The 25,093-nt window shown below is 45.4% G+C and overlaps 1 protein-coding gene across 18 annotated transcripts in view; it reads right to left on the bottom strand.

The window, feature by feature from the left end:
* mpp7a (MAGUK p55 scaffold protein 7a) overlaps nt 1-22,193 on the bottom strand; it is a 98,271-nt gene extending 76,078 nt beyond the window's left edge. For 5 of the 18 annotated variants that reach the window (XM_078096978.1, XM_078096981.1, XM_078096983.1 and 2 more), the window contains exons 1-2: nt 21,788-22,175; nt 782-940 (exon numbers count right to left, since the gene is read on the bottom strand). Coding sequence is in view for 11 of the 18 variants with exons in the window: in XM_078096984.1 (XP_077953110.1) it covers nt 782-818 (37 nt within the window). In the remaining 7 variants the exon portion in view is untranslated. Of the gene's footprint in view, nt 1-781; nt 941-17,091; nt 17,233-21,787 lie in introns of those variants that run through there. The other 13 variants (XM_040167357.2, XM_040167361.2, XM_040167362.2 and 10 more) reach the window with 8 other exon arrangements.
* Between the last annotated feature and the right edge of the window lie 2,900 nt (nt 22,194-25,093).

Below are 25,093 nucleotides of genomic sequence, written 5' to 3'. Positions count from 1 at the left end.
TGAGGATTGGCCAGCTAACGGTCATTGTGTTCCACCTGCACAGTCGACTTCACAAGACCATCAGGGGGACAGCAGAGGAGATGGGCCCACGGAGTGTTTACGGGTTTTATTTGGAAACCTGAGCCCACGACGGTAATTGCCCAAAATGACTCCAATCGTAATTGACGGTCTGGCTTTCTACTTTGTCTGCACACATTTTCCAGGACAGAGGGAGCTACGGCAACTCTGTTAAAAGAGCTGAGAAGAGCACACGCTCTTTATCCATCCATCAGATCACAGCTTTTGTCCTTTTTGCTACCCTGCTACCTTTGTTGGGTCCTCTGTGTTTGTGCGTGTTGATGATGTAGTCGACCATTAGGCCAGACTGAGAGGAGGAGGAGGAGAAGAAGTCGTGATTTCTGGCAGTTGGCTTTGTGTTGAAAAGCTTGACGTGCGTACACCCGCAAGTACTTTAGCTCTGTTGATAAACTGTAGGTTGGGAATATTTGCGATGGTGCGTTTTTGGTTGGGGAGTGAAATACAGTGTAAATGGACTTTTCCAACCTCAGTTTTTAGAAGGTGCCCTCGTGTCAATTAAAGATTCAGGAAAAATCTGTTCCAATTTCAAATTGAAGTGGCAGCTCAGTGCCAGGATGTACTGATTCTTAAACATAAATGTACTTCATGTAAATAACCTGATCAAAGTCCGAGATGATTTAATCCGTTTTGTGCACCAAGGGATGGTAGACTTAAAAAATGTGAATGGAAAAAGGACTTTGGCCCAAAGGCGTCCGTACAGTACCTGGCTCGTGGCCGGCTCCGGTGGCCAGCGCGGGCATGGCTCCTGCCGGCCGCTTCCTGGTTTCCCTCGGGCTGTGGAAAGTGGCAGCGGGGTGTCAGAGTGCTGGGCTCCTCCCCAGGGACTGGCTGAATGGGAGCACAGGCTTTATGCCATGGAGCCCTGCGAGGAGAGAACACAGCATTTTAGAGGCTACTTGAGAGATGGCCCACAGGCCACATGCACGCGCGTGTCAGTCCCCAGCGAACACTGTGTTCTGTGTTATGAGAGAGTAATACCTGGCATGCCAGTAACCATGGTAATTTGTGTGTAGGTGAGCCAGAAGTTGACAATAAAGGGCTCACTTAATGGTCCGTGTGTGCATGCAGTACGCTCACAGTAGACTCACGGTGCTAATGAGATAACACGCTGAAAAGGTTGCTTTGAACACGAGACAGCATCACATCACACAGCACCCCACACACACCTTTTATTCAGCGTTCAGCTAAAGACAAAGGAGACTTTATCCGCTGAGGCCAATGCAACAAGCCTGTGAAGCATATCCAAACCTCGAGAAGTCAGAGACAGCAGGCAAAGGAAGACGCGGTTGTCACAGACAAAAAGGCCTCGGCTCATTAAGATCTCCACGCTGCAGTTGCTGACCTCAGAAAGCACAACAAGAGGACGACAACCGAGGCGTGTTTCATGTCCATACAACCAATGTGTATATGACTAAACTATTTTCTGACAAAATTCAGAGACAGCCTCTTCATTTTGCTCTCAAAGAACACCACATTTTTCCAAATGTTTCCACGGTCAACGAGTTAATGACATAATGACATCAACAGCCTCAACAAGCCCAGCTAAGTCCTGCCATCGGCACAAGCTTCATTTGAAACCTTTGGAATGGAAAACAATTAGGTCTGAGCCTTTCGGTTGGCTATTGCTCCTATGGACCGTGGCCCGGTCGAGCTCAGTTACCAGGACCCTACGGCCTTGGGCTCCCTTTAGTGCTCAAAATAAAAAAGAAGCAGCAGCAGGTGGATAGGCCAAGTTTTGTGTCTCTCATGTTGAAGAGTTAGAAGTACTGGATCCGGGTGGACCGTGAGTCCCATCGGACTTTCTGCTGCCGAAGGACGCCGCCAAGACACCTGTTCCCATCTGGCTCTTTGGGACCCCCTGCAATCGATGGTTCATACTTTTGAAATGGCCAAAATGTGGACCGGAGACACTAACCAAATTAGTTATCTGTAGAGAACCTGTCAGTTCGCCCCCGCAGTGATGCACCGGATTTTCTTGTCGTTTTTCCCCTGGATATCCAAACTCACAGAGAGGTTGAGACAAAAATAATAATAATCTGCCAAGACTGCAACCCTCGCAGTGAACCGTACCACGCCTGTCTGATACACTGAGGTGAACTCTGCTCAGGACCCGGCAGACCACAGGAGGAGCCTTGTGGAAAAAGCATAGAAGATGCCCAGAAGATGCCTGAGCAAGCAGGTAAGCAAGTCATTACACAGCGTATCAGGAGAAAAAATGTTTTTGTCTGGATTGATACTTTGAGAATATGGTGCATTCATCAAACAGCACTCAGAGAAGATTGATTTTCCACCAAGAACCCCGCTGCTCTGTCACGCCAGGGCCAATTTGTATGCATGAGCACAAACTGAGAAACAGGAAAAACCTGGTGAAATCATGGAGTCCGTACTGTTCAGCTCCTTGCAGACTTCAATAAAATAGGTTAAGAGGAGCAGCAGAGGAGGGCAAAGGCGCCTCCGACAGTGACCACAAAATCGGTCGAGCAGGCCGGTCTGAACAGAGGACCAAACCCAAGCATGCCAAGAGAACTGACCTGTGCTAAATCAGCTCAGTGTTGACGGAGCACGGTTTTGTCATAAGGCTTTGTGATTGGAATGACAGACTCATGGAAAGACAAGGGACATGAATTCTCTTCAGACATGCCGCACTGTAATATCAGCCCTTTGGTTCCATCCAGAAAGGGGGAGTGACCACATATTTCCAAATCTAAAAGGAATCCATCTTTCCATTTGAGGAGCTTTAAAAAAGAAAAAAGAAAAAGGGGGCCAGTAAGCCATGTCCCAGGGCTGGGAACACCTGTGACTTTTTAACCGGGCTCAAAAGGATCATGATAGACACGGTTGAAGAGACATTCCCCTCTGTCAGAATGCTCCAACCGCATCTGTTCAGATCACACAATATCAGATGGTCGTTGGGGGAGAAAGCGTCCAGAAAGGAGACGCTATGTGGACAAGAGCTGGGGCTCAGTTGATTGCATTTTAACTTCTTCGAATGGTTCTGCCACCATCTAGTGGGAACTTTCCCCACTGCAGGATAAGCCCAGCTGTGACAGGACCTGAAGCCCCCTCTCCTCAGACTAGAGACCCACATGGACGGATGTCAGGAAACGCTGTGTCTGCTTGGTCTTGTTGGTGTGTGAAACTGGAGGTAAAATCAGTGTTTAGAGAGGAAATAGTCTGGAGTGATGGATGGATGGGGGCTAGATGGAAACGGGGAAGTGTGGAAAACGTATTCTTCTTCTCTTTTCAAAAGCAAGCCTCTCCGCCCAGCTGGGAGAAAGGGGCCCGTCCGAAATCTCAGCTGGATGTTGATGAAGTTAGTGACGGGGATAACAGTCCGGAGGCGAAAAACATTAACAGTGTGAAAGTATGGTTTTACTGTTGGACTTTTTGCTTCTTCCCTTCCTCCCGTGGGTGGGCTGCCACCATGGAAGGTTCACCGTTCAGACCACATGGCCAAAAGAGTCTCACACAACGAAGCGTTCGCATTGGGTGGTTTGCGCTCATGGTTATATTGTATTAGATTCCTCTGGGCCCCAGACAGGAAGTGCAACAAAAGGACACTGCAGAGGTCATGCCCCCCCAGGATGCTGCTCAGGTGTTTTGTTCCTGTCCTGGATTGTCCCACGTTCAGTGAAAGGAAGGCCAGCAAATGGCTGTTTCTTTTTTGGGGAGGGGAGGTTATACCGGAATGACCATGAACTACATTGCTCCTGCTCCTGTTACAGCTCAAAAAAAAAAGGGGGGGGGGGGCAGTTTTCTCCAAAGCAGCCTCAGCATCCACTGATCACCGCGCCAATCAGAGTCTAACCACACCCGGGCCCGGGCAAAGGAAGGATCTATTGGGCAGACCGTGTGACACTTGTTCAGGTTACAGATCCCCCGTACCAACCGTTTAAATCCCACGAGGCTTTGGTTCTGCACTCATCTTGGTTTTTGGTTTAATGAATGAGATCAGGTTTTTATTGGCAACAATGTGTCGTTTTCATGATCCTCCCAAACGTTAACACATTGCGGTAAATGTCTTTTTTTGGAGGCCTTATGTGTTTTCCAAACATACAAAGCCATAGAACGCAGCCATATAAGGCCTATGCTGAAAAACAGAGATTTTGACATAATCAAAAAGGGGAACTGATCAAAGAAAAGGCAAAAATAAATGACAAAATTGATTAGATATTACATATCGATTTAGTACTGATAGTACATTGACTCAGGCGTGGCAATAAACCCATATGACTTCCCACAATCAGGACACAATCCTCCAGGATACTGAACGGGCTCCTACACAGCTGCGCCTAGAGCTTGGGAAGGAGAGGGCCGTGCTACCACGTGGGGTTTCCCTTTTATGGAAAACTCTTAGTTCCTTCCCTTCAGGTCCTGCTGGTGAGCGGACTGGCACGGGGAGAAGGGGGGGCGGGGGTGTGAGGACAGATTGGATGTAAAATCAATTTGTATTTCAGATATGCTACATCGTAGTGGTTTTGAGGAACCGCAAAGTGCAAAGTCAGACGCGGGTGGAGTTACAGCCACGTGCACACAACCATACGCGACACGACCGATGTCAGCGCATCCCACTGTAGTCGCGGGCGAAGCTTCATTTACGTGCGCAGGACAACATTTCAATGTTCCCCCCAAGGCTGCGTTCTTTCCCCTCTGCTCTTCTCCCTGTACACAAACAGCTGAACCTCCAGTCACCAGTCCGTCAAGCTCCTGAAGTTTGCGGATGACACCACCCTCATTGGACTGATCTCTGGTGAGGATGAGTTCGCCTACAGGTGGGAGTCTGACCATCTGGTGTCGTGGTGCAGCCAGAACAACCTGGAGCTCAACGCTCCAAAGACAGTGGAGATGGTTGTGGATTTCCGGAGGAACAGAGCCCCACCCTCCCCCATTACCCTGTGTGACTCCCCCGTCACTATTGTGGATTCCTTCCGTTTCCTGGGCTCCATCATCACCCAGGACGTCAAGTGGGAGCTGAACATCAGCTCCATCACAAAGAAGGCTCAGCAGAGGTTGTTCTTCCTGAGGCAGCTGAAGAAATTCAACCTGCCAAAGACGATGATGGTCCACTTCTACACGGCCATCATCGAGTCCATCCTCTGCTCCTCCATCACCGTCTGGTACGCTGCAGCCACAGCCAAGGACAAGGGCAGGCTGCAGCGTGTCATCTGCCGTCTTGTTGTCTATTGTTACACTGTCTACTGTCACGCACCAACCGCAAAGACAAATTCCTTGTATGTTTGACATATTTTGGCAATAAATGTTTCCTGATTCCTGATTATCAGTGAAGGAGAAGAAGCAATAGAGTTGATTAGGGGAGCAAATGCAGTTGAGAGGTTAAGTGGGAAATGGAGAAAAAAGTCATCCCTCTTCTCTTGGTCCCCACGAGGATTATTATTATGATTATACATTTTCTTTCAAAAGATCAGAATCAGAACTTTGCCAGGTGTTGCTTATGAGCGCACACACACGGATACAAATCTGTGCCCCCCCCCCCTCTCAGCTTTCCAAAAAATGGAAACAAATGGGACACTATTTTCCTGCAACACAAACAGCTGGAACACCTGAACGGACCTGAAACTAAAGGTTTTTGTTTCTCCATGGGGCTACGCCCTTGCTTCTGTTTATTTTCATCCAACAGTACAAAAAACAGTGAAAACACAAAGAAAGAGGGAAGATGCAGCTTGACAAGACACATTGGCCTTTGAAGCTTTTTATAGTGATACCCTACTATATTAATCACAATAACAATAATTCCTTACTCCTCACTGTATCGTCCAGGCTGCTGTCAAAATGCAACCCAATAAGTGGCCACTAGATGGAGCCATCGGCTTGCTGAGTATCTCCAGACCACACTGAGAACAACAGACTACAGCTGAGTGAAGTTGCACACCATGTATTTCTGCATGCTTGTGTGTGTGCGTATGTGTGCGTATGTGTGCGTGTGTGTGCGTGTGTGTGCGTGCGTGTGTGTGCGTGTGTGTGTGTGCGCGTGTGTGTGCGTATGGGCACACAGACGGTGCTGGTTTGTCTGTCCTCATTGTGACCTCACATGGGCCTCAGGGTGCCAGTAAAAATGGGCACTAGTAATCTCATCCACTGGCTGCTAATGCTCCACAGCACTTCTAAAAGAAAGGACACACACACACGTTCCTGCAGCATCTTCCATGTGGTGCATGCTGACTCAGTCACAGTCTACCAGGACACTCGATTAAAACAGCGGTCGTTAATGTGATTAGCAACACCTGTGCTTCTCCTGCAAGGCTAAGCCAAAATGTCTGCTGGAGAAAAAAACCCTGAAAACTTTTCGATAAATACTTGTAATACTTATGATCCAACTCCCCGATTATACACCACACAAAAACACAAGAAATAAACTCTATATCCCAATGATAACTCAGCTTAAGACATGCTTAAGCATAATTTGGAGGCTTACATAATGAAAACGTAACGAAAATGAGAGAGGAAAAAAAAACAATTATAGACCTGCTTTGAAGTCTTGAACACTTCCTGGTCCCAACACCTCTTGCCCCCATGCCCGCCCCTCTGGTTCCCATGCACACACAGCAGCGCTTTGTCTCTTTGTGGCCCGTTAACAGCGAAGGGAGAGACCACAGTCGCTATCAGTCATCGCTCACAAATTCCACGCAAGCACACACACACAAAATGGTTGAATTAATTATCCCACGACAGAAGGACCAGAGGACGGATGGACCGGGGGGGTTGGGCAGAAGGGCAACACCCACTTAGCTTAATCGAAAAAAGAAAATAAACATTGAGTCCTTCACTGTAAGCCTGGCAGGACCTCAACGTCCTGGACTGGAGTTGTGTTTATTGAAAGGGAGGGAGAGGATGGTGCATTAATCCTCAATGCAAACAGTACATCCACTCCACCTTCTGCCAACATGTATTAGATGACGACGGACTTTCAGATGAGTAATTTGAGCTTTAAATAGCAATGCACCTGCAACGAGAGAGAGAGACAGACAGACAAAGAGAAAAAGAGAAGCAGGTAGCTGTAAGCCTCACTAATCTGGAAGGCCTACTAAGTACCAGCATTGCTGGGTAACCTACATCCTCACCAGATATCACTGCAGGCACAGGGCTCCACCTGGAGCCCTCCTAAACACGTGGACGGTGAAAGAGGCGGTTTGACAGATGCAGGACAGATGTTGAGAGGCGACGCAGAAGAAAAAAAAGGATTGGTAGGATGGTAAGTGAATGTTAGAATAGATAAGAGAGAGACGGAAGAAAAATGAAACGTCCGAATCAGTGTACTTGTAAGCTCGGCCTCAGCACACTCGAGCCACGTGGCGCACATCTGGATTAAAATAACCTCAGCGTTCCCGCCCCCTGTGGCTAAAAAACAATCTCTCATCCTATCAACAAGACTAGAGGTCTGACTCTCAACCAGGGACCTGGGTATCATATCAGTTAAAACTAGCTTGCGGCAGATACAAGCTTTGTGTTGTAGGGGAAGGCTTCAAATGATCTTTAACAAATGCCGTATAAGCGCAAACAACTTTGCCTGATTTGGCAAATGTAAAAACATACAAGGAAAAAAAGAAAAAATCAGTTTTGTGCATTTTTAATGGACATATTGCGGGTCACCTAGTCTAGACCTCTTCGCCCGAGGTCTCCTGCGTCACCATCTGCGCTAAACAGGGCAAAAAGGGGGAGAGTTGAGGGGAGCTCAGGTGGCAGAGCTAGAACCCTGAGACAGTCAGAGGAAAGGGGGAGAGGGCCAGAGGCCAATGCCAGGTTAGGTTACACCCAAAAGAAGACCCAATAAACATGCACTCGCACTCAGGGGATGGAAAGACAAACACGCCGGGGATTATTGAGACAGTAGTTAATAACGCGGCACCTCATGAATGATCTACGAGTCAGGTAGACATTTACCTCATTTACTAGTCCATCAGCAACTAGATTATACAACTACCATCTATCAGGGAGCAGTCTTAAAATAATGCTTGTAACGTGTTCAATTTTTAGAAAATATATCATAAACTATTAAGGCACAAAAACAAGCTTCATTGGGTGCCGCTGCAATAACTACAGTATATCAAGTCAGGGGTCATTTGAGTAACCTGCAATCCAAAAAGGTGTGAGGCGGAAAATCCCTTAAAAAAGTATTTATTGTAACATATGTTACTTAGGCTGTATTGTAAAATATAATATTCCGCTTTACTCTGATTGCAATTCTACTTTGTGTGGTCCACCTGCAGCACACAGCTGTTTGAACAGCATGCAGGCCATCTTTTTGTCCTTGTGTGTAGTCATTGCTCTTGACCATGATGAGCCTCGACCGGCTGACACAGCAAGCACAGGTGCTCCTGAAAAGGAGCAACACCTGGGGGTGACTGGGAGGGATAGACTATCCTTTGTGATTGGGGCTTGGTGCTCTTGGAAATGAAACACAAGCCACTCCGAAAACAGGAATGTCTCTTGTAGCGGCTGATAATACCAGCGCTAAGCCACTTACGATGACAATTAGATGCCACCCAGCTGGCATTTCTTTGTCATCAGATTGCAGGGCAATAAACAGTCATCCTGCAAACAAAACCTCCTCTAAAACGGTATTAGATTATATGTGTTAGCCACAAAACAGCAACATCCAGTAAAGAAATGCTGAATTGTCTCTCTCTCTCACACACACACACACACACACACACACACGTTTCCCTTTCGTACCGTTACTCCATCAAGAGAATTCCAAACCACTGGGCATCGTCAATCCTCCCTCACTGCTTCTCCGACCCACATGGAGCCCAGAGACAGATGACGCTCTTGCAAAGACAAGAAATGATGCAGGTTTAAAACGATCTCTGTGCGTAAATCAGGGAGTAGCTGGCAATGTTTTTATGGGCCCGCTGTTTGGTGAGTAACGTCTCTAACGGACAAAGAGGAGCAGAGACCATGATGTGTGATATGCCTTGTGTTGGCGTCTCCTCTGTGAACAGATTTAAGGTGCCTCTGTCTGAGTGTACATCGCTCTGTATTTACCTGTCACATTTTAAAAAGGGTCCTAGTTCCCAGTCAAAGCTCTCACACGCACAACAACCCCCCTAGCAGATGAAGCCACTCTGGAACCTTGTTCTTCACTTCACTCTACAAAACGACACACACACACACACACACACACACCAAGAGTAATGTGGCGGGGTTGTGCAGGTGACCTGGACCGGACCCTACCCAGGACACCAAGACAGGAAGACAGCTGAGCCCCACGGCCACACACACACTTGCATAGAAGGCACAATCCCAGGGCGGATCGTCCCGTCACAACTTCAGTTGAAGGGTCACGATTTGTAAAGCACATCAGACCATTTAATGTTCCTGAAACTCAACAACACCGGAGTTGTGTCAAACTGGTCAGACACTACACTACTTCTCATTTTTGTCTCTTAAACCAACTCCAAACGACCATATTACGGAGTCTCCCAGGCCTTTTGGTTTTTGTGAGCTTGCCCGTACAGTCCTTCTTTGTTCATTTGGTCAATCCTAATATTTCTGCTATGCGACCATCGGTCAAACAAAATTATCTGTTTACTTTAGAGTCTCTAGAAATTGTAAACTGCATTAAAATGACTGCAATTCTTTGGCAATTATTATTGCTCAGACCCTCACAGCAGCCGCTACAACGCCATTCAACATGCGGTGTACTCAGGGTCTCATCCAGTAAGAGCTTGAGCATATAATGGGGCTGGTTCATCCCCCTGCTTACACAGAGTCCAGTCTGAATTGTATTGGTTTGTGGAAATAAAGGGGGGGGGGGGGTCAGGTTGCAGGGAGAAGGGGGGGATGATGGTGATGATGATGACTATGGTGGGTCTGACGGTTGTGCTTTAAATCTGTCTGGGGGTGTGGCAGCAGTAGATTGGGACGCTCGGGAGGGGCTCGACTCGAGTTCGACCAGAGCCTGACCCGAGCGTCAGGCCAATACAAAGGGGGCATGATTCAAACATCTCGTTTGGCTTCTCGACACTTTTGAATTCAGGCCAAGATGCAAGATCAGACAAGAGACGTTGGTTATAAAAATTCGATCCTAATCTTCTTTGGAAGCAGAGTCACGGCGAGTAAAAACAGGCCCACCTGCAGCAGGTTGAGAAAAGTTTTGCTGTAATTTGCAGTAGCTGCTGAGACACTTTACCTTGAATCGTATATACACTACTGTGTAATTATAAAAATGGCTGCAACTATAATGACTCTGCTAATCATTTGCTCAATGACATGTTAAAACTGTTTTAATGTTTCCCAGAGATTAAGACGCAATCAAACGTCTGTCCAAAAGCTACTGTGATTTAAAGCAGTCGAAGGCAGTTGATCCTAACATTGAAAGTACTTCTAAGACACTACGTAAATCTCCCTCGTGGGCATTCCTAAAATCCCCAATAATGAAAGGTTCTAGCTTTTTTGTCTTTCTTGTGTGTTGAAATAACATCACTAATTATTTCAGACAGAGACCTTGCCCCTTTTTATTACGTCAGGGTGGCCAATTAGAACAGCTTTTAGCCCTTGATCCATCACTTCGGACTTGTGTGAGGGGCATGTCATTCTTTAAACCTTAATTACTAGCCAAAATCTGAACTGGGCTCTTGAAGGACAGTTTATCTGCTCATAGTGGTGATCACTCCCGCCCACCTGGAGCTTCTCTTAATCCCACGGATGAAAACCAAACATTTCTTATGTGTTTCATCGTAAGACTCTCTTTCCTGCCTTTCCACTTCACTTCTAGTAATCATGCACTCCTGAGAAAAAAAGAAAAAAAAAACAGGCAAGCTGTTACATGCTATTAGTCGCCAGGAATGTGAGACGCTGGGAATAAAGGCTAACGAGAAGCATTTACACACAGATCAGCAGAAAGTGTGTATGTGTTGACGTCACCTGAGAGGCAGGGGGGACATGGGGGAGGAACGGGACTACAGGAGAATCCAGCTGAATCTCTCCCTCTATTCTGAATGAATGTATCAGAGGGCCTCGTCCTTTATCTTTTAGCTTTAGCTTTCAACAATTAACGCATTCCTCCACCCAACGCTGTGCGGGACTCTGACAAGTCAGACCGGTTACTGAAAACAGGGATGTTTGTTTGTAACCCCATTTCCCAGTCGCATCCCCCCCCACCACACACACACACACACAAATCAGGGTTCTGGTTGCTAGGAATAGCGGAGTGTGCATGGTGCATGAGGTAGGGAGGAGGGAAGAGGCATAAAAAGAACAATGACTTGATTCAGTGTCACAGCAAGCACCCCCAATCTCCAAAAGTGACTCATCCCATTTAAATATCACCGGCCTACAAACCCAGGGAAAACAGGCATCAAAGGACGCTCACATGGTGGGAGAATGTGTCACTAATGTGAATGGATTACAGTTCGGGGGGGCTATAGTGCCGTGTTCCCTCCCTTGGTTTGAGGCGGCCAACAAAAGATGCAAAACGGCTAGAACAGCGGTCACCAACCTTTTTAAGCCCAAGATCACTGACCTGCACCTTGGTGGCAGGCAATATCTACCTATTGAGGCATCAAGAGAAAATGAAAGTGCAGACTTTACTTCCAAAGGAGGCTTTGAGGCTTTTATTTGGCCACTTTGGTCCAACTTTCAAATTGATTTGATTGACTGAAGAACACACTAAATTACTGAATATAAAAAGGAAATTATTTGTTAACCACACACAAAACAAACAATAAAAAACACATTTGCTATGAGCAGGCTGGATGAACGAACAATATTAAATGTTGCATTTATCAACTGAAGTTACAACACTAACAACATTCTCAGTCAACTAATGGTACTAAGTGCAGTTAAATGGTAAATGGACTGTACTTGTATAGCGCTTCTCTAGTCATCTGACCACTCAAAGTGCTTTAACACTACATGACATCATTCACCCATTCACACCCATCCATACACTGATGGCAGGAGAACCATACACAGTGACACCTGCCCATCAGTAACTAACATCCACACACTGTAGTCACAGCTACAGGAGCAATGTTGGGTTAAGTGTCTTGCCCAAGGACACATAGACATGCGGGATAGCAGGGCCTGGGATTGAACCGACAACCCTTGATTGGAGGACAACCGTGCTCCCCACTTACCCACACACGCCCTGTTCAGCTCTGTGTCCCATCACACTGCCATTGGCCCCACCCACATGACAATTTCTTCTTATGTCCAACATACCTGGCAAATAAATTATTCCGTTTCTGAAGACATGTGACTCCGGTCAGTGTGATGGCTGTGACTGAACACAGTCTGTGATGCCTTGCAGTTTGGCTCATAAGCACAGTCAGCCAGCTACCGTACCTAGAATTGGGGATTTTCATCTGTGAAAATTCCATTTGACAGAGGTACGTTGATTCTCCGTCCCTGCTTGTCATCCGCACGCCCTGTCTTCATGTGTTTTCTGCCAGCACTTGGGCCAATCTAAGAGGGTCTAAGAAGCCAATGGCTGATTAAATAAAAAAATGTGACAAACAATTAAGCCAATCAGCGTCCTTAAACAGCCTCAGCCTGGGGAAACATTGGTTTTGCTTGGGCTTTCTCTTAATTAACCTGACTTCGATAAGAAGGTCATTGATTGGATAGCACTATCTAAAAAAACAGTCGCCACTGTTGATATCATAAAATAAACAAAAGCCCAATCGCATGGATATAGATTTGAATCAGTCAGAGGTTGTGGAGTCGGTCAAACACAGCTGAGAACACTCTAGTAATGTTCAGCCGTTCATAAATCAGGCGGAGAACTTTTTTGATGTTGGTCTTCTAAAGTCTGTAAAAAATTATTTCCGAATACACTTGAGAAAATGTTCACTCCGAAGCGCTCCCCATCCCCACTCTACTGCACAATGACGGGCATCCTCCTGAGCGTCCACCTCCAGCAGAGAGTGCTGCTGTTTCTATCTCACTATTGCTTTGTCAGTGAAATCAGAGACGCGGGGAGGGAGGGCAGTTTGTTAAGCTTGGAATAAAAAACACAACTCTCCACAAGAATTCAAACAAGCGTAACAAAGTGCTGAGATTACCTGTGGGTTAATAGTCATCGCTTTCCACCCTTTATGAGGTTGAGTTGCATGGTTGGAGGGGTTAAATTCAGTGCAGATAACCTGCAGAAGAGAAACCTTGTTTCTTTCGCAGTAAAATTCTGTGCAATGTCACCGTTTTTTCTCGGACTCGTTCAAAACAGAAGCCTTATATTACTGAACCCACGTTTGGCTCAGCCCGGGAAATCCAGTGACTCTGGGACAAATCAGGAGGGGAAAACGCCTGTTCCTGAACCCTGCGGACGCTGAACAAACAACCGCTTCTGATCAGCACTCGAGAGAGAGGAGACATCGGTCGAGACTCACACCGGGTGCTAAAATGTCCGTTCACATACTTATTCCATCTCACACGGCCTTTTTTTTTTTTAGACAACCTCACCATTTAGCTGAGGGAGCCGAGATAAGTCTTAGTGAGTAAGTAGAAGTTTCAGGTCACTATCCACAGGAAGAGATTCTGCCGGTGCTGAGAAATTAACTTCTCCGTCCCAAAAATGGAATGGTAAAATGATCAGGTAAAAGAAAATTGAGCAGGGTACTTAAAAGGATGCCACTAATGTGACTGAACAAAGTGACCTTTACCACACACTCACACGCGTAAACACACCCGGGTGTGTACAAAATACACACACACACACACACACACACGAGGAAGCTGGCATTTCTTTCACGGTTGCTTGGAAACTTGGTCTGTGTAGAGCTTTTGTGTTCCCCCTTCTTAACTTTGTTGAAGGCCAGAGATGGCAAACTCAGATCGTTCTACCATGAGTGATAAAGGGTCTATGGTTATTTCTAGTCCTCTCCTAACTATTATCTAAAGTCATTGAATTATGTTTTAATTTTTTTCTATGCATTGGGGATTATATAGAATCCACACTGGCCGACATAATGAGGAGAGCTTGTTCGTGGACCTTTACAGCAAGGCAAACGAAAACGGTTTGACACCCAAGACTAAGATTTCGTGGCTTTACCTTTTCACTATGTTATAACAGTGGGAGCTTTCAAACATGTGGAAGAACACATTGGGGTTCACTTGATAAAATGATTGCATTTGTGAAGCTCTCTTTTAAAGGTTTAGGTTGTAGAACTGGTGTTCCTTTATAGAAACTCCCTTACAGCTAGACAAAATGACATTTATGTTTTTAGAACACGAACCACTTTCTTTCCTATGTGGCTTTGGAGTACATGTACGGAACTGCTGTGGTATCACTTGTCTCTGGTAAAGACAACAAAGGCACCGAGGGCTTAGACATACCTCGAGTTTAATACATACAGACCTTTCCAATAATTATAAAAAAAATAATTTATACACAGTACTAGAAGTGAAGTTTGGATGTATTTTCTCATTCAATCTCATTCTCTTGAATCTGTAAGCATGGCTCTTCTTTGTGACTCCTGTTGCAATATTATATACAAACTCACAGCATAGATTAGCTAAAAAGATTGAACGGAAAGATTAATTTGATATATTGCTAATGGTGGGCATTTCATCATTAACAGGGATTTCAATACCGGTGAACGCTTCCGATCAATTAAGATCCCAATACAGTGTACTGATATTATGTGAGTGGGTTGAAATAAAATTAGATAAAAGTAAATTATTGCATCTCTACGTAAAGATTTGCTCTGATTAGAATAACCTCTCGATTTCAGCGATTTTAGTTGTGTATTAGAAACCTACTTAGAGCCGGTGTAAGGGAGTTAAATTGGGCATAATTCACTCAAAAACAAAATACTGTCACACACACACACACATAATGACGACGTTAGAATTTACCTTCTCCCAAGCTTGAACACATGATTATGCAACTCCAGGAGACTCCATTAACCTTATATTAGGGAATCAATGATGCGTAACTTTGACTGGCTCACCTTCGGCCAATTTGAACACAGATCTGTTGTTCACAATGTAGCAAAAGAAGATATGCTGCACAAGAGTGTACTACCATCATGTGTGAAGTACTTTTCACATGTGCAGTACCGATCAGGTAGGAGGTCTCCAGTGTTGTTGTGGTTCCTGTGTAGCGTGAGCTGATATAAGCAGAACACACCCCCTACAAGATTTTTGATCTTTAACAGCAGTCCACCAACCCCCACTCCCCCCTGTAAAGAAGCAGTCCGTTCCACAGTGGCCCTCTGACACACAATACCTCTCTGTTCACCAGATGCAAAATGATCCAGTCATCACCCTCCATGTCGCCACCCCCCCAACTTTACCCACCCCTCCTATGCTAACTCTTCTCTCTGCATCTGTCCTTCCCTGCCCATGACAGAAGCTGCTGATAGTCAGTCGGATTAGCGTGCAGCCGCTGAAGGGACGACTTCTAAACGGACAGAGAAAGAGGCGCTTTGTCTCAGCCACCCGGGAAGGAAACTGGTTGGATAGAAAAGGCCTTGCATGGGCCGTGATAATGACAGTCTGTGAGAGTTGTTACAATCCACTACAGCTCCAGAAACACTAGAAATGAAGGCTGTTGTGTCACATCTGCTCTAGGTTTATCGGCTAACATGACGCCCCATGCAACCTACAGTCTTTTGACATTTTGCACTTACCCAGTGATCCTACAAACCTCAACTCTACCCCACGGCGTCAATCTATTCAAACTCCATTCAAATCTAAACTGACTCAACAAACTGCACGATGATGCAGTCATTAACTACTCCCCCTCCCACTCACACAGACACCATACGCCCTATGTTATCAAGGCCCGCAAGCAAACTATAATTATGACTTTCATTTTACTATAGAACCAAAATAAAACTCCGCTCTATGGCCTTTCCATATGGTTACTCAGCAATTAGTGGTGGGCGAAGAGAGACCCGTCCTCTGATAGAAGAGCACAGTACGATAGGCAGCAGGGAATGATATGCCTCTCGAACAAAAGGGGCAACTCTCAAGTCCCAAACTACATCTGTGTTAGGCTCAAATTATCGCAGCTACTACATTGGTTTGGTGTCTGGCTTTTGGACACCCAGCGTGAGTGGGGTGGGGGATTATATTTTCATAATAATGTATGGCCTGCCCTAATAATAGGTGTGTCTTTGGCAAGCGGAAGATCAAAGATTTTCCACTGCAGTGAAAACCTCCACAAGTTCCACCTCCACAAGGAAATGTTCCACCATAAGCTACTAGTTGTACCAGACTCAAACTTGTTCCTTCTGCATTTGTAGAACAGTTTCGTATGCCAAGTATAACTAGACTCATTCAATCGGCGGCTGTGCATCCTAATTTGCTCATGCTTTATTTATTCCAGCAGCTTTTTTTAAATAAGTGTTGTTTTTGTACATTAGGAAATGTCCAACAGATTTCACTAAACCCGATTCATCTCTTGCAGTGTGACCAATTCAACTAAATTACTTACATTGGAGACACGCGTCTGACCTAGGGGAGGATAAGAAAATAACCTAAGCTCAGACATATGTCAAACTCGCGGCTTAAATCCGGCTCGCCGGAGTCCGTCTGGCCCTCCGATGACTTTGCTATTGTGAGAATTACAGAAAGGTCCCCACGCTAGTGGGTACTCGCTACTGACAGACGAGAGGCTGGTCGTGTCTTTTTATTTTTATTTTTTATAATCGATTCGTTTTTCACCGACCCCCTGACTTTAATGGTCTGGCCCGCGTTCGATCGAAGTGGGCAGTATCTGGCCCGAACCTGAAATGAGTTTGACACCACTGTGTTAGAGGGTCCACAACTCTATCCACTGGTCTGCCATCATGCAGATTAGGTCGTTTTAAATCACGTTGGCGGAGCCATTAAAGAGTAAGGATTGCCAAGTTAAATAGTTATAATGGGGTTGACGTGAGAAGGCATTCACAATCAAATTGCTGTAATGGCACTCAACGAGCGACAAGGGAATAGGCAGAGAGTAGACCAAGTGTAACGGAGAAGAATGATTGCCTGTCCGACACACACACACCAACATTTCTTTTGAGTTCGTACACAAAAGCGCACATTTACGCTCACACCGACCTTCGTTTGCCGATCAAGCATTTACGCGGGGTGTAGTCCAGAGGCGAGGGAGGGGGTTAACGGACAAATGAAAACCCAGCCATGCGGGGCCTGCAGCCAGAAGGAAGGTGGCAGGAGACACGGCAACAAGTGTGCCGAGCTACAGTTGACACTACTTGAGACGCCCCACTAGCAGATGGGGGGGCGGGGGGGGGGGGGGGTTAGCCCAGCGCTGCTGCTGTCTGGAGTCCTTGCCACCTAAAAACAAGCCGCTAAAGAAACCCCTTTTGGGCTAATCAGAAGAACTCAAGGCCTCTAACAAGGGTAGAATCAATGTCTAACCAGGAAGTTATACGTTTCTTTGATTTACAGGGAAAACACACTCAGAGGTGATCAACGCTGAACCCGCTACACTCTCCGCGTTTAAAGGCGCTCAATAGAAATTATGACTGCAGCTAGTAAAAGCAAGGAGAGTCATGTGGGAAAGGGTGGGATCAGTCACCGAATGGCTGGTTCAAACGAGCAAAACTAAATCCAAGGATCTCTTCAAGCTCTCTGAAAGTTACATTTTACACAACCTCCCCCTCCACTACCGTTAAACCATGTACAACATCACTGCGTTTTAATTACCGCTGGACCAACGGCAGCCAGCGGCATCAAGTTACTGCTACCATCAATTTTTAGAGTGAATCAGTCACAGGACCGCCGCCTGGTAACCGAGCTCTCCGAGCACCTCAAAATATCAAACAGGAGCTCCAGCAGCCTCGTGGCGCATTAGTACAGCACCGGACCCCATTTGCTGACAGCAGACGTAGATCTTCTCGGGCTGACGGTGCAAACCCGGAGCTGTGCCATACGCCCTTCCAATCCCCTGTGCAGCTACAATTTACGGGACGGAGCCACAAACCAGCGTCCCCGAACAAGTGTGTTGAATTATTCACGGGGCGGCCATGTGGGGAACAGGCGTAGTAATGCTAGCAGGGGCCCCGCATGGAAACCCCTGATATATAAGGGAACGTTTGACAAATAAGCTCGACGTCAGTCGAGTTAACCCATTGCCTCGCTTTGTAAGGCTATATCCTCCACTGGTGACTTACAAATTAGTTACAAGCACGTCTCAGCTGGATTAAGTGACAATTGCTTTGCAAACAATGTTTTAACTTTGAACCAAAGACTGGCAAAGCTCCACATTTGCAAGACTACGATCCAGGCATTTTGTGGGTACAGTATTCCCACAGCGATGGCTCACAGTACAAGTTTCTGTAGGCCCAAAGCTTTAAATACACAGAGTGAGGCTCCAGATGTGACTGAGTGAGAGGACCACCATGTTCTGCATCTGGAGCTATTGCCCTCCTAAAGGCCGGCGCATGCTTCTGCGTTTGCGTCTGCGTCATCGCACTCGTTTCAATTCATGGTTCTGCGTGTGTTGCAGAGCAATTCACCGCCAGAACAACAGGCGGAGTAACGTGTTTTTGTTGAAGACGACCTAGAGAGTCACGTCTATTTATTTATTTGTTTATTTATTTATCAGACTTTATTGCCCCGTGCATCGCCACTGCTGCTTTTCATCGTGGACACATTTGTCCCGTATTTTCCTCCACAACTTTGTGCACCTCTCGACCGGCAAACCGGCGTTTGCTGCGATCTCCCTCCGTGAATCCAACCCGCTTATACAACCCGCCAAAGACGGCTTGTATAAGCGGTCATATTTACGCAGTTCTTCCGACAAAAGTTCTTAAATCTGATCCGTTCTCTCGTAAACATTCTTCGTTTTAATAATGGCGGTATCGGGCTATGAAAGCAGAAATGTGAGACTCCGTAAAGGATGTAGTTAGCGGACCAATCACAGCCTGGTGCGCTGCGGGAGGCTTTCATTGCTTGCGTCGCTTTTGACGCAAGCCTAGAAAAATGGCTCGACACACGCAAGGAGGTGTGAAAAGCGACGCAAGGGACACGCAAGGGGGGCTTACGTCTGCGTCGCTCTGAAAACGCAGAAGCATAAACTAGGCTTTCGTCTGCGCTTTGTGTCCCATGATTAAACCCTTCAAGACCACTCCAGTCTACGCCAATAAACGTTAGGGCTTGACCTTCCCCCTGAGGGTTTCAGAGCCCATTTTACTTTCCCCACACCTTGTATTTTCATTAATGCTACCGCAGTTTTGCCCGGTGTTCTCCATCAGATTCAGCATGCTCAAGCACAGCTTTGAAGCTGGGGTGAGAGAAGGTGTCTGATGCCATTTTGCTGTGTGGGCTCATTCCAGCACAGCACCCCACACGTTTACAAGGTGCTAAGAGAAACCCCTAACCTTTCTTTCCTTTCTGTACCCTACAGAGTAAATTATTTTAACCTCTCCATCCGGAAGCAGCAGGAGGCTCACTAGTCCGCTGCGGACTGACTCGCAGCGCGAGATTAGCGCAGTACCGTAGAATAGGAAGGTGAAAAGACGGGTGTCCCGTCCTGTAATTGCTTCTCATTTCAACAGAGCCACAAAACCTCAAAGATCCACTTTTATGTAACAAGTAAGATTCTCAAACAATATGCAGTATGAAAATGTAAAACCTTGATTAAGCTACTGCAACAGCATTGTTGAGAGTCAGGAGACCTGAACTGAGATCCACTCAACGCTAGATGAGGAGCGCTAAAACCATTCAACAACCTCTTATTCCAACTCTCCGGCCGCAATGCTCTTTTTACCAGAACAGATGTTGTTGTATTCCTGGCTCTCACAATGAAAAAAACTGCTGAAAAACGTATCGTTAAGACCCCAATTTTGAACCTATTTAGTCCCTGATTGACAATTAAGATGAAAAGAAAAGAAAGAAACAACGAGGTTCTCTTCAGGCATGTCCTGTGATTCTGAGTGAAGGGACAGAGATCCAATCGAATGCTTGGATCAGGAGCTTTAAACGACTATGTCCTTCCCACCATTAAGCCCCAAGAAAATAGTCTTGCTGCTGACAAGCAGTTGTGGAAGCCACCTCTAGTGGCCGCTGACAGATTCCTCATCAACACAAACTGCGCTGCTGCGATGACAGGAGGAGTTGTCCCGATCAGCAGGTCGCTCTGAGGAATTCTGGGAGTTGAACGTTGCGCGTATAGCATTCTCAGTTCACACACCACCCTCCCTCCCACTACTCGGTGACCCCTCCACAGCGTTAACCAAACCCAGGGAATGTGAGGTATGCAGGGCTCCAGCTTGGAGACACCTGTCCAGACAAACAACGCCGGTCAGAGACTCCTATGCAGGGCCGCCCTCGGCCGTTTACAGTACACATTCCAGCTGCGTGGGTGACAAAGAAATAAAAAATAAAACCATGAAACAAGCACCTGTTATCATGCAACATCCACTCACACAGTTGAGGCGAGCTAAGACAATGTCTAGGTAGCTAACCTTTGGAATCCTTTGCCCTAGTAAGATGCCTTCAAGGACTCTGTAAGGGTGTAAAGACCAAAAGAAAAAAAGAGAAAAAGAATAGCTAGGTTTGACGAGCCAGACAAAACTGCAGACCAGCCGCTGAGGCCTTGGACTTTACACAGAGAAATGTCAGCTCCCTAGAGAGCCCACTTAGCGGCATCCAAACACAAGCGAAGGATGGTCATGGTGGATGTTGTTTTTTCTTTCTCACAGAAAGCACCATAACGGCGAGACAATGTCAAATTTTGTCCTACACAGGCGACACAAAAAAGAGTGAGTACTGATGTTTGGTTCATTGATTTTAGCTGTGACGATGCTTCTCTAACCTCAATTCCACAAGCGGTTTACCAGCCGAAGGATTTTTTTTGTTGCTTTCCCGGCCTCTAAAAATAAGGAGCGCTACACTCTTGCCGAATGATAACCAGAAGAATGCAGACTCCGTCTGGGGGAACAAATGACTCAGAAGAATAAAAATTGCATTTTTATTGCATTTCAGTAGCATTTCCAGGGAAATTGGTACTGAGTGCTTTAATCCCTCTGAATATTTATTTACCACATCAAACACGCAGAAGATATCACTGCAGCCATTAGGCACATGTCACACTGGGGACTGATGTGGCGCGCACACACGCACACACACACACACACAGATAGAGAGAGAAGGGCGGTGTACCCCTCCCCCTCCTGTCCAGGTAGCGCGGCACACCGGCCTCCCTGGTGGAGGAGGAAGTGCGCGTGTCTACGGTGCCAGTGCGTTTTAGAGGAAGTTGAGAGTTCTGTGACGCGAGGAACGGGTTTTGTAGGCTGGGTCGGTTTCGCCATACCTTTGGGGGAGGGTACACTTGCACTATGACACAAAGTGCTACTGTATCATCGGTACATGTCTCCATTGCTTTAACAACGTAGATATATTGTTATAATTAACATTACGTCACTTTGCGCACAAGCATTCCACAGCACGTCAGGGGAAATCACATTGAAACGAATGGTACCAAGAAGTCAATATAATTAGGAATGGCTCATTAGTGTGTTGATACATTGGCAGGGGGGCTCTAGTTTCCTGTTAACCATGGAGAGAGTTACAGAGTTACTTAAATGTCACTTAGCTAACTGTGAGGTTAGCACCGGGCGGTAGAGAAGTTCGCTGCTAGTTAGTAGTTAATCCCCCTCTCCCCACTAACCCCGTCTGGAAACCCTGCTCTGTCATTAGGTGAGTGCTCGTGTTAATAGCGTATATGCCCGCGCATACCACACACAGCCATCACTGTTTTCCCCTTTCTTACTACAAAAACCCCACTCACTTGTGGTTTGCGTTCCCTTGACGAATGTAAAGGGGAGTTGTTCAGCTGTGTACAACGATGCTGGTAACGTCACTCACTTCGCATCGGAGGTCGCAGTTGAATGGTTTGTTGCTGGTCACGATGTACTCCAGTGGTTCCTTCAAAAAATACACTTTTCTCTAGTTGTGTTCTCCAACGTCGAAAACTCGAGGCGTTCTTTTAAATCTCCTTAACTCATCCCCGCTTTCCGTGTGACTTTCAGCTGAACACAACCTCTCAGAAATGTTACGCCTCGGCCGTGCCTCTCTCCAAGATGGGTAAAGCGTCTGTCAAGGCGCTGATCTGGAAACGGTTAGTTTGTTTAAACACGAGATTAACCGGTTCGGTGTGTGACAGCGCAAACTGGTCTGAGATCCGCGCCGTGCAAGTCTATTGCCAAAGGCTTTTGTTTAAAGACACCCCCAACCCGTTCGTTAATTGGTCAGTATTCTATAAGGGCGTGCTTAGTATTTATTTTCTGTATTTCTTTGGCTGAAGGTACTGTCAATCAACAACCAACGCCTCCCTCGTAAACTCGCAGCTCAAGAGACAGGAGAGAACAATCCCCATTATTTCTGAAAGAATTATGCAGCTTATTCTTTCAAAAATAGTGTCTATAGATACATCAATTATTAATCTGAAGCTGCAAGTCGCAAACAAAGAATGTGTGGATTCGGAGTAGCTATTTAATTCTGAAAGATCTCTTTGTAATTCCATTATGAATAATGGCAATCGATTGTCAACCTCAATCAGTGACAATTGAGATGATTGATCAATTGTATACCAGAAATTACCTAATTATAGACATATATTATAATTGCTCTTGCACATGTGTTGGAGTAACTATCAATCTTTCACTTTGCATATGGAGTGAGTTAGATTTCTTATTCATTGTATATATATATATATATATATATATATATATATATATTATTGTACATATTATACGTATTGTATATTATAATGTTTTAATGTTTAGTCCGTTTCTACTTCCTGGTCCCAAGATAAACAATAATATTTTATCCAGCTGTACTTTTTAGAATCTGAATAAGGTGAACATGGCCATATTTTGTATCATTATTTATTATATATTGTATATTTATTGTATATTATTTAAGATCAGCTATTGTTCAGGGGTCCGTTTCAAGAAGCGTGTTTAGTGGAAACTCTGAGTTTGTTAACCCTGAGCTGTGGGAAACTCTGGCTTGTCTGTTTCACAAAGGAAGGTAACTAAAGCTCAGGGTCAGTCACCAGGGTAACTGAGCCTTTGAACATAACCTGGTCAGGAGCTGGTTTTCTTCTATAAACCTCAGGTTTCTTTCACAGTCTCCTCCCTCTGACAGCAGCCCAGCCAATCACACAGCGCGCTTGTTTCTTATTCATTCACCTACTCTGTATCAGGCGTGTTTTAGCGCAGTTTCCACATATGAACAAAATAAGATTTCTGTTACGTTAACGTGTTTTCTAGAACATGGCACGTCCTATTCTGGACGATCCTGTTGATGAAGAAGCGGTTTTACTTCGCAGGCTGTTAAACATACGTCGGGAGAGAATATTGAGGCCCCGATTAGTTATATTGTCATTTCCAGATAACTACTATCGTTTTTCTTCACAGTCCATCAAATATGTACATGACCTTACCCGTCCTCATATAACTAACGTCACTCATGGTGGACATGCTCTTACATACGAGCAGATTCTTTGTGTAGTGTATTACTTTTTTTGCAAACGGCATTTTCCTTTACAACCTTAGAATATTAGTAAAGCTGCTGTGTGCAGAGCCGTGAGAAAGGTGTGCCTCGCTCTGAAACGTCTTTTAAACATTTTTGTTCCCTGGACACAAACCAGTGAAGCCATTAAAAAGCAGTTCCACAGGATGCACCTGATTAAAAATACCATTGTACCAGTTTTTACCAGCGATATTGTTATTGTGATTAAATATGAGCATGGGTGTGTTTCAAGCCTGTGTGTAGTGCATTCTAACAGAGTGTAAAAAGATGTTTCACACTGGAAATTAGTAAAACGTATGGATTATGATTAGTGTGTACATTAAATATTAACTGACAACACTATTGGAACTTACAGTAATTTTCTCCCACGCAGTTTTTTACTGCAGTAGCGGCGTAATATTTCCAGATCAATAGGGGTGAATATATTGTTTTGTGGTTGTTACCATGGTAAATCGTAGTATCGTGGCTCCATACAACTCTAAACAGCTGTTCTGAAACCGAAAACTATTGAAACTGATTATTTCTTGGGTGTTGTTGTTGCGTTAACATTAGAGATATGTTGTTTGATAGCTCCCCCTACAGGTGATCTTAATACCCAACGCAAAAAGTTGTCAAATACCGAAAAATAAACACTTTGAGGTTGGAGTTTATCTTACTTCTACAACTACAAAAACTGTTGGCTTTTGTTGTTGTTTTTGTTGTTGTGATTAATGTGTTGTGATTGATGTCAGTTCAATGTAGCTTCAGTCACGGTCAAGTGGGTTTGATCCCACTAGGGCTCCTGAGAGACTACTCACCTGATGTTGTTGACATTTACCTCCACCATTCCTCTGCATCCTTTTAATTTTTGCACCACATGTAATGTATGTTATAGCTATAGCTCATATTTGGTTAATACTTATATATAAGTTAAGCCCAGTGGCAGGGGAGCAAAGCATGTCACCTCACAATGTAGAGATATGTCGAGTACATGACCATAAAACACTTGGAATTGATTATGAAACTGATCTTGAGAAATCTAAAATGATCAACTTGGTTTTAATTAGAGGCAGCAAACAAAGAAGTGCACATCTTAAGACAGACATCATCTCATGTTATTGTAAGATCGAGAAACATTTTGATTGTCCATCTGTGTGTGTGCGTGTGTGTGCGTGTGTGCGTGTGTGTGTGCGTGTGTGTGTGCGTGTGTGTGTGTGTGTGTGTGTGTGTGTGTGTGTGTGTGTGTGTGTGTGTGTGTGTGTGTGTGTGTGTGAACCAGTACGAGAAATGCGCCAACAATAGCAATACGCCCTATGTGTCCCCACATTAAAGTGTGTTGTGTGCCAAAAACGCTGAACCGCAGCTTCTTTTGTCCTCAGCCTGGGATGTGATGTGGCGCATATTGTCTGGGAACAATGGAGCCCAGCAGTCCTCTTCTGACAGATACTCACTCTGGATCAACAATACAACCTGGTCAGAGCCACAAAATGTGAAGAGACTGTTGTGCATGCACATGCACTGTTTTATTACAAAGGTCTAATTGTTGACATGCACATGTCCATATACTGACCATAAGACT

Source organism: Gasterosteus aculeatus, chromosome 21 (genome assembly GCF_964276395.1).
Source record: "Gasterosteus aculeatus chromosome 21, fGasAcu3.hap1.1, whole genome shotgun sequence".
In the NCBI taxonomy this organism is placed as follows: Eukaryota; Metazoa; Chordata; class Actinopteri; order Perciformes; family Gasterosteidae; genus Gasterosteus; species Gasterosteus aculeatus.
Note: the sequence above shows the minus strand (reverse complement) of the source record. Positions and strands in the feature narration are given on the sequence as shown.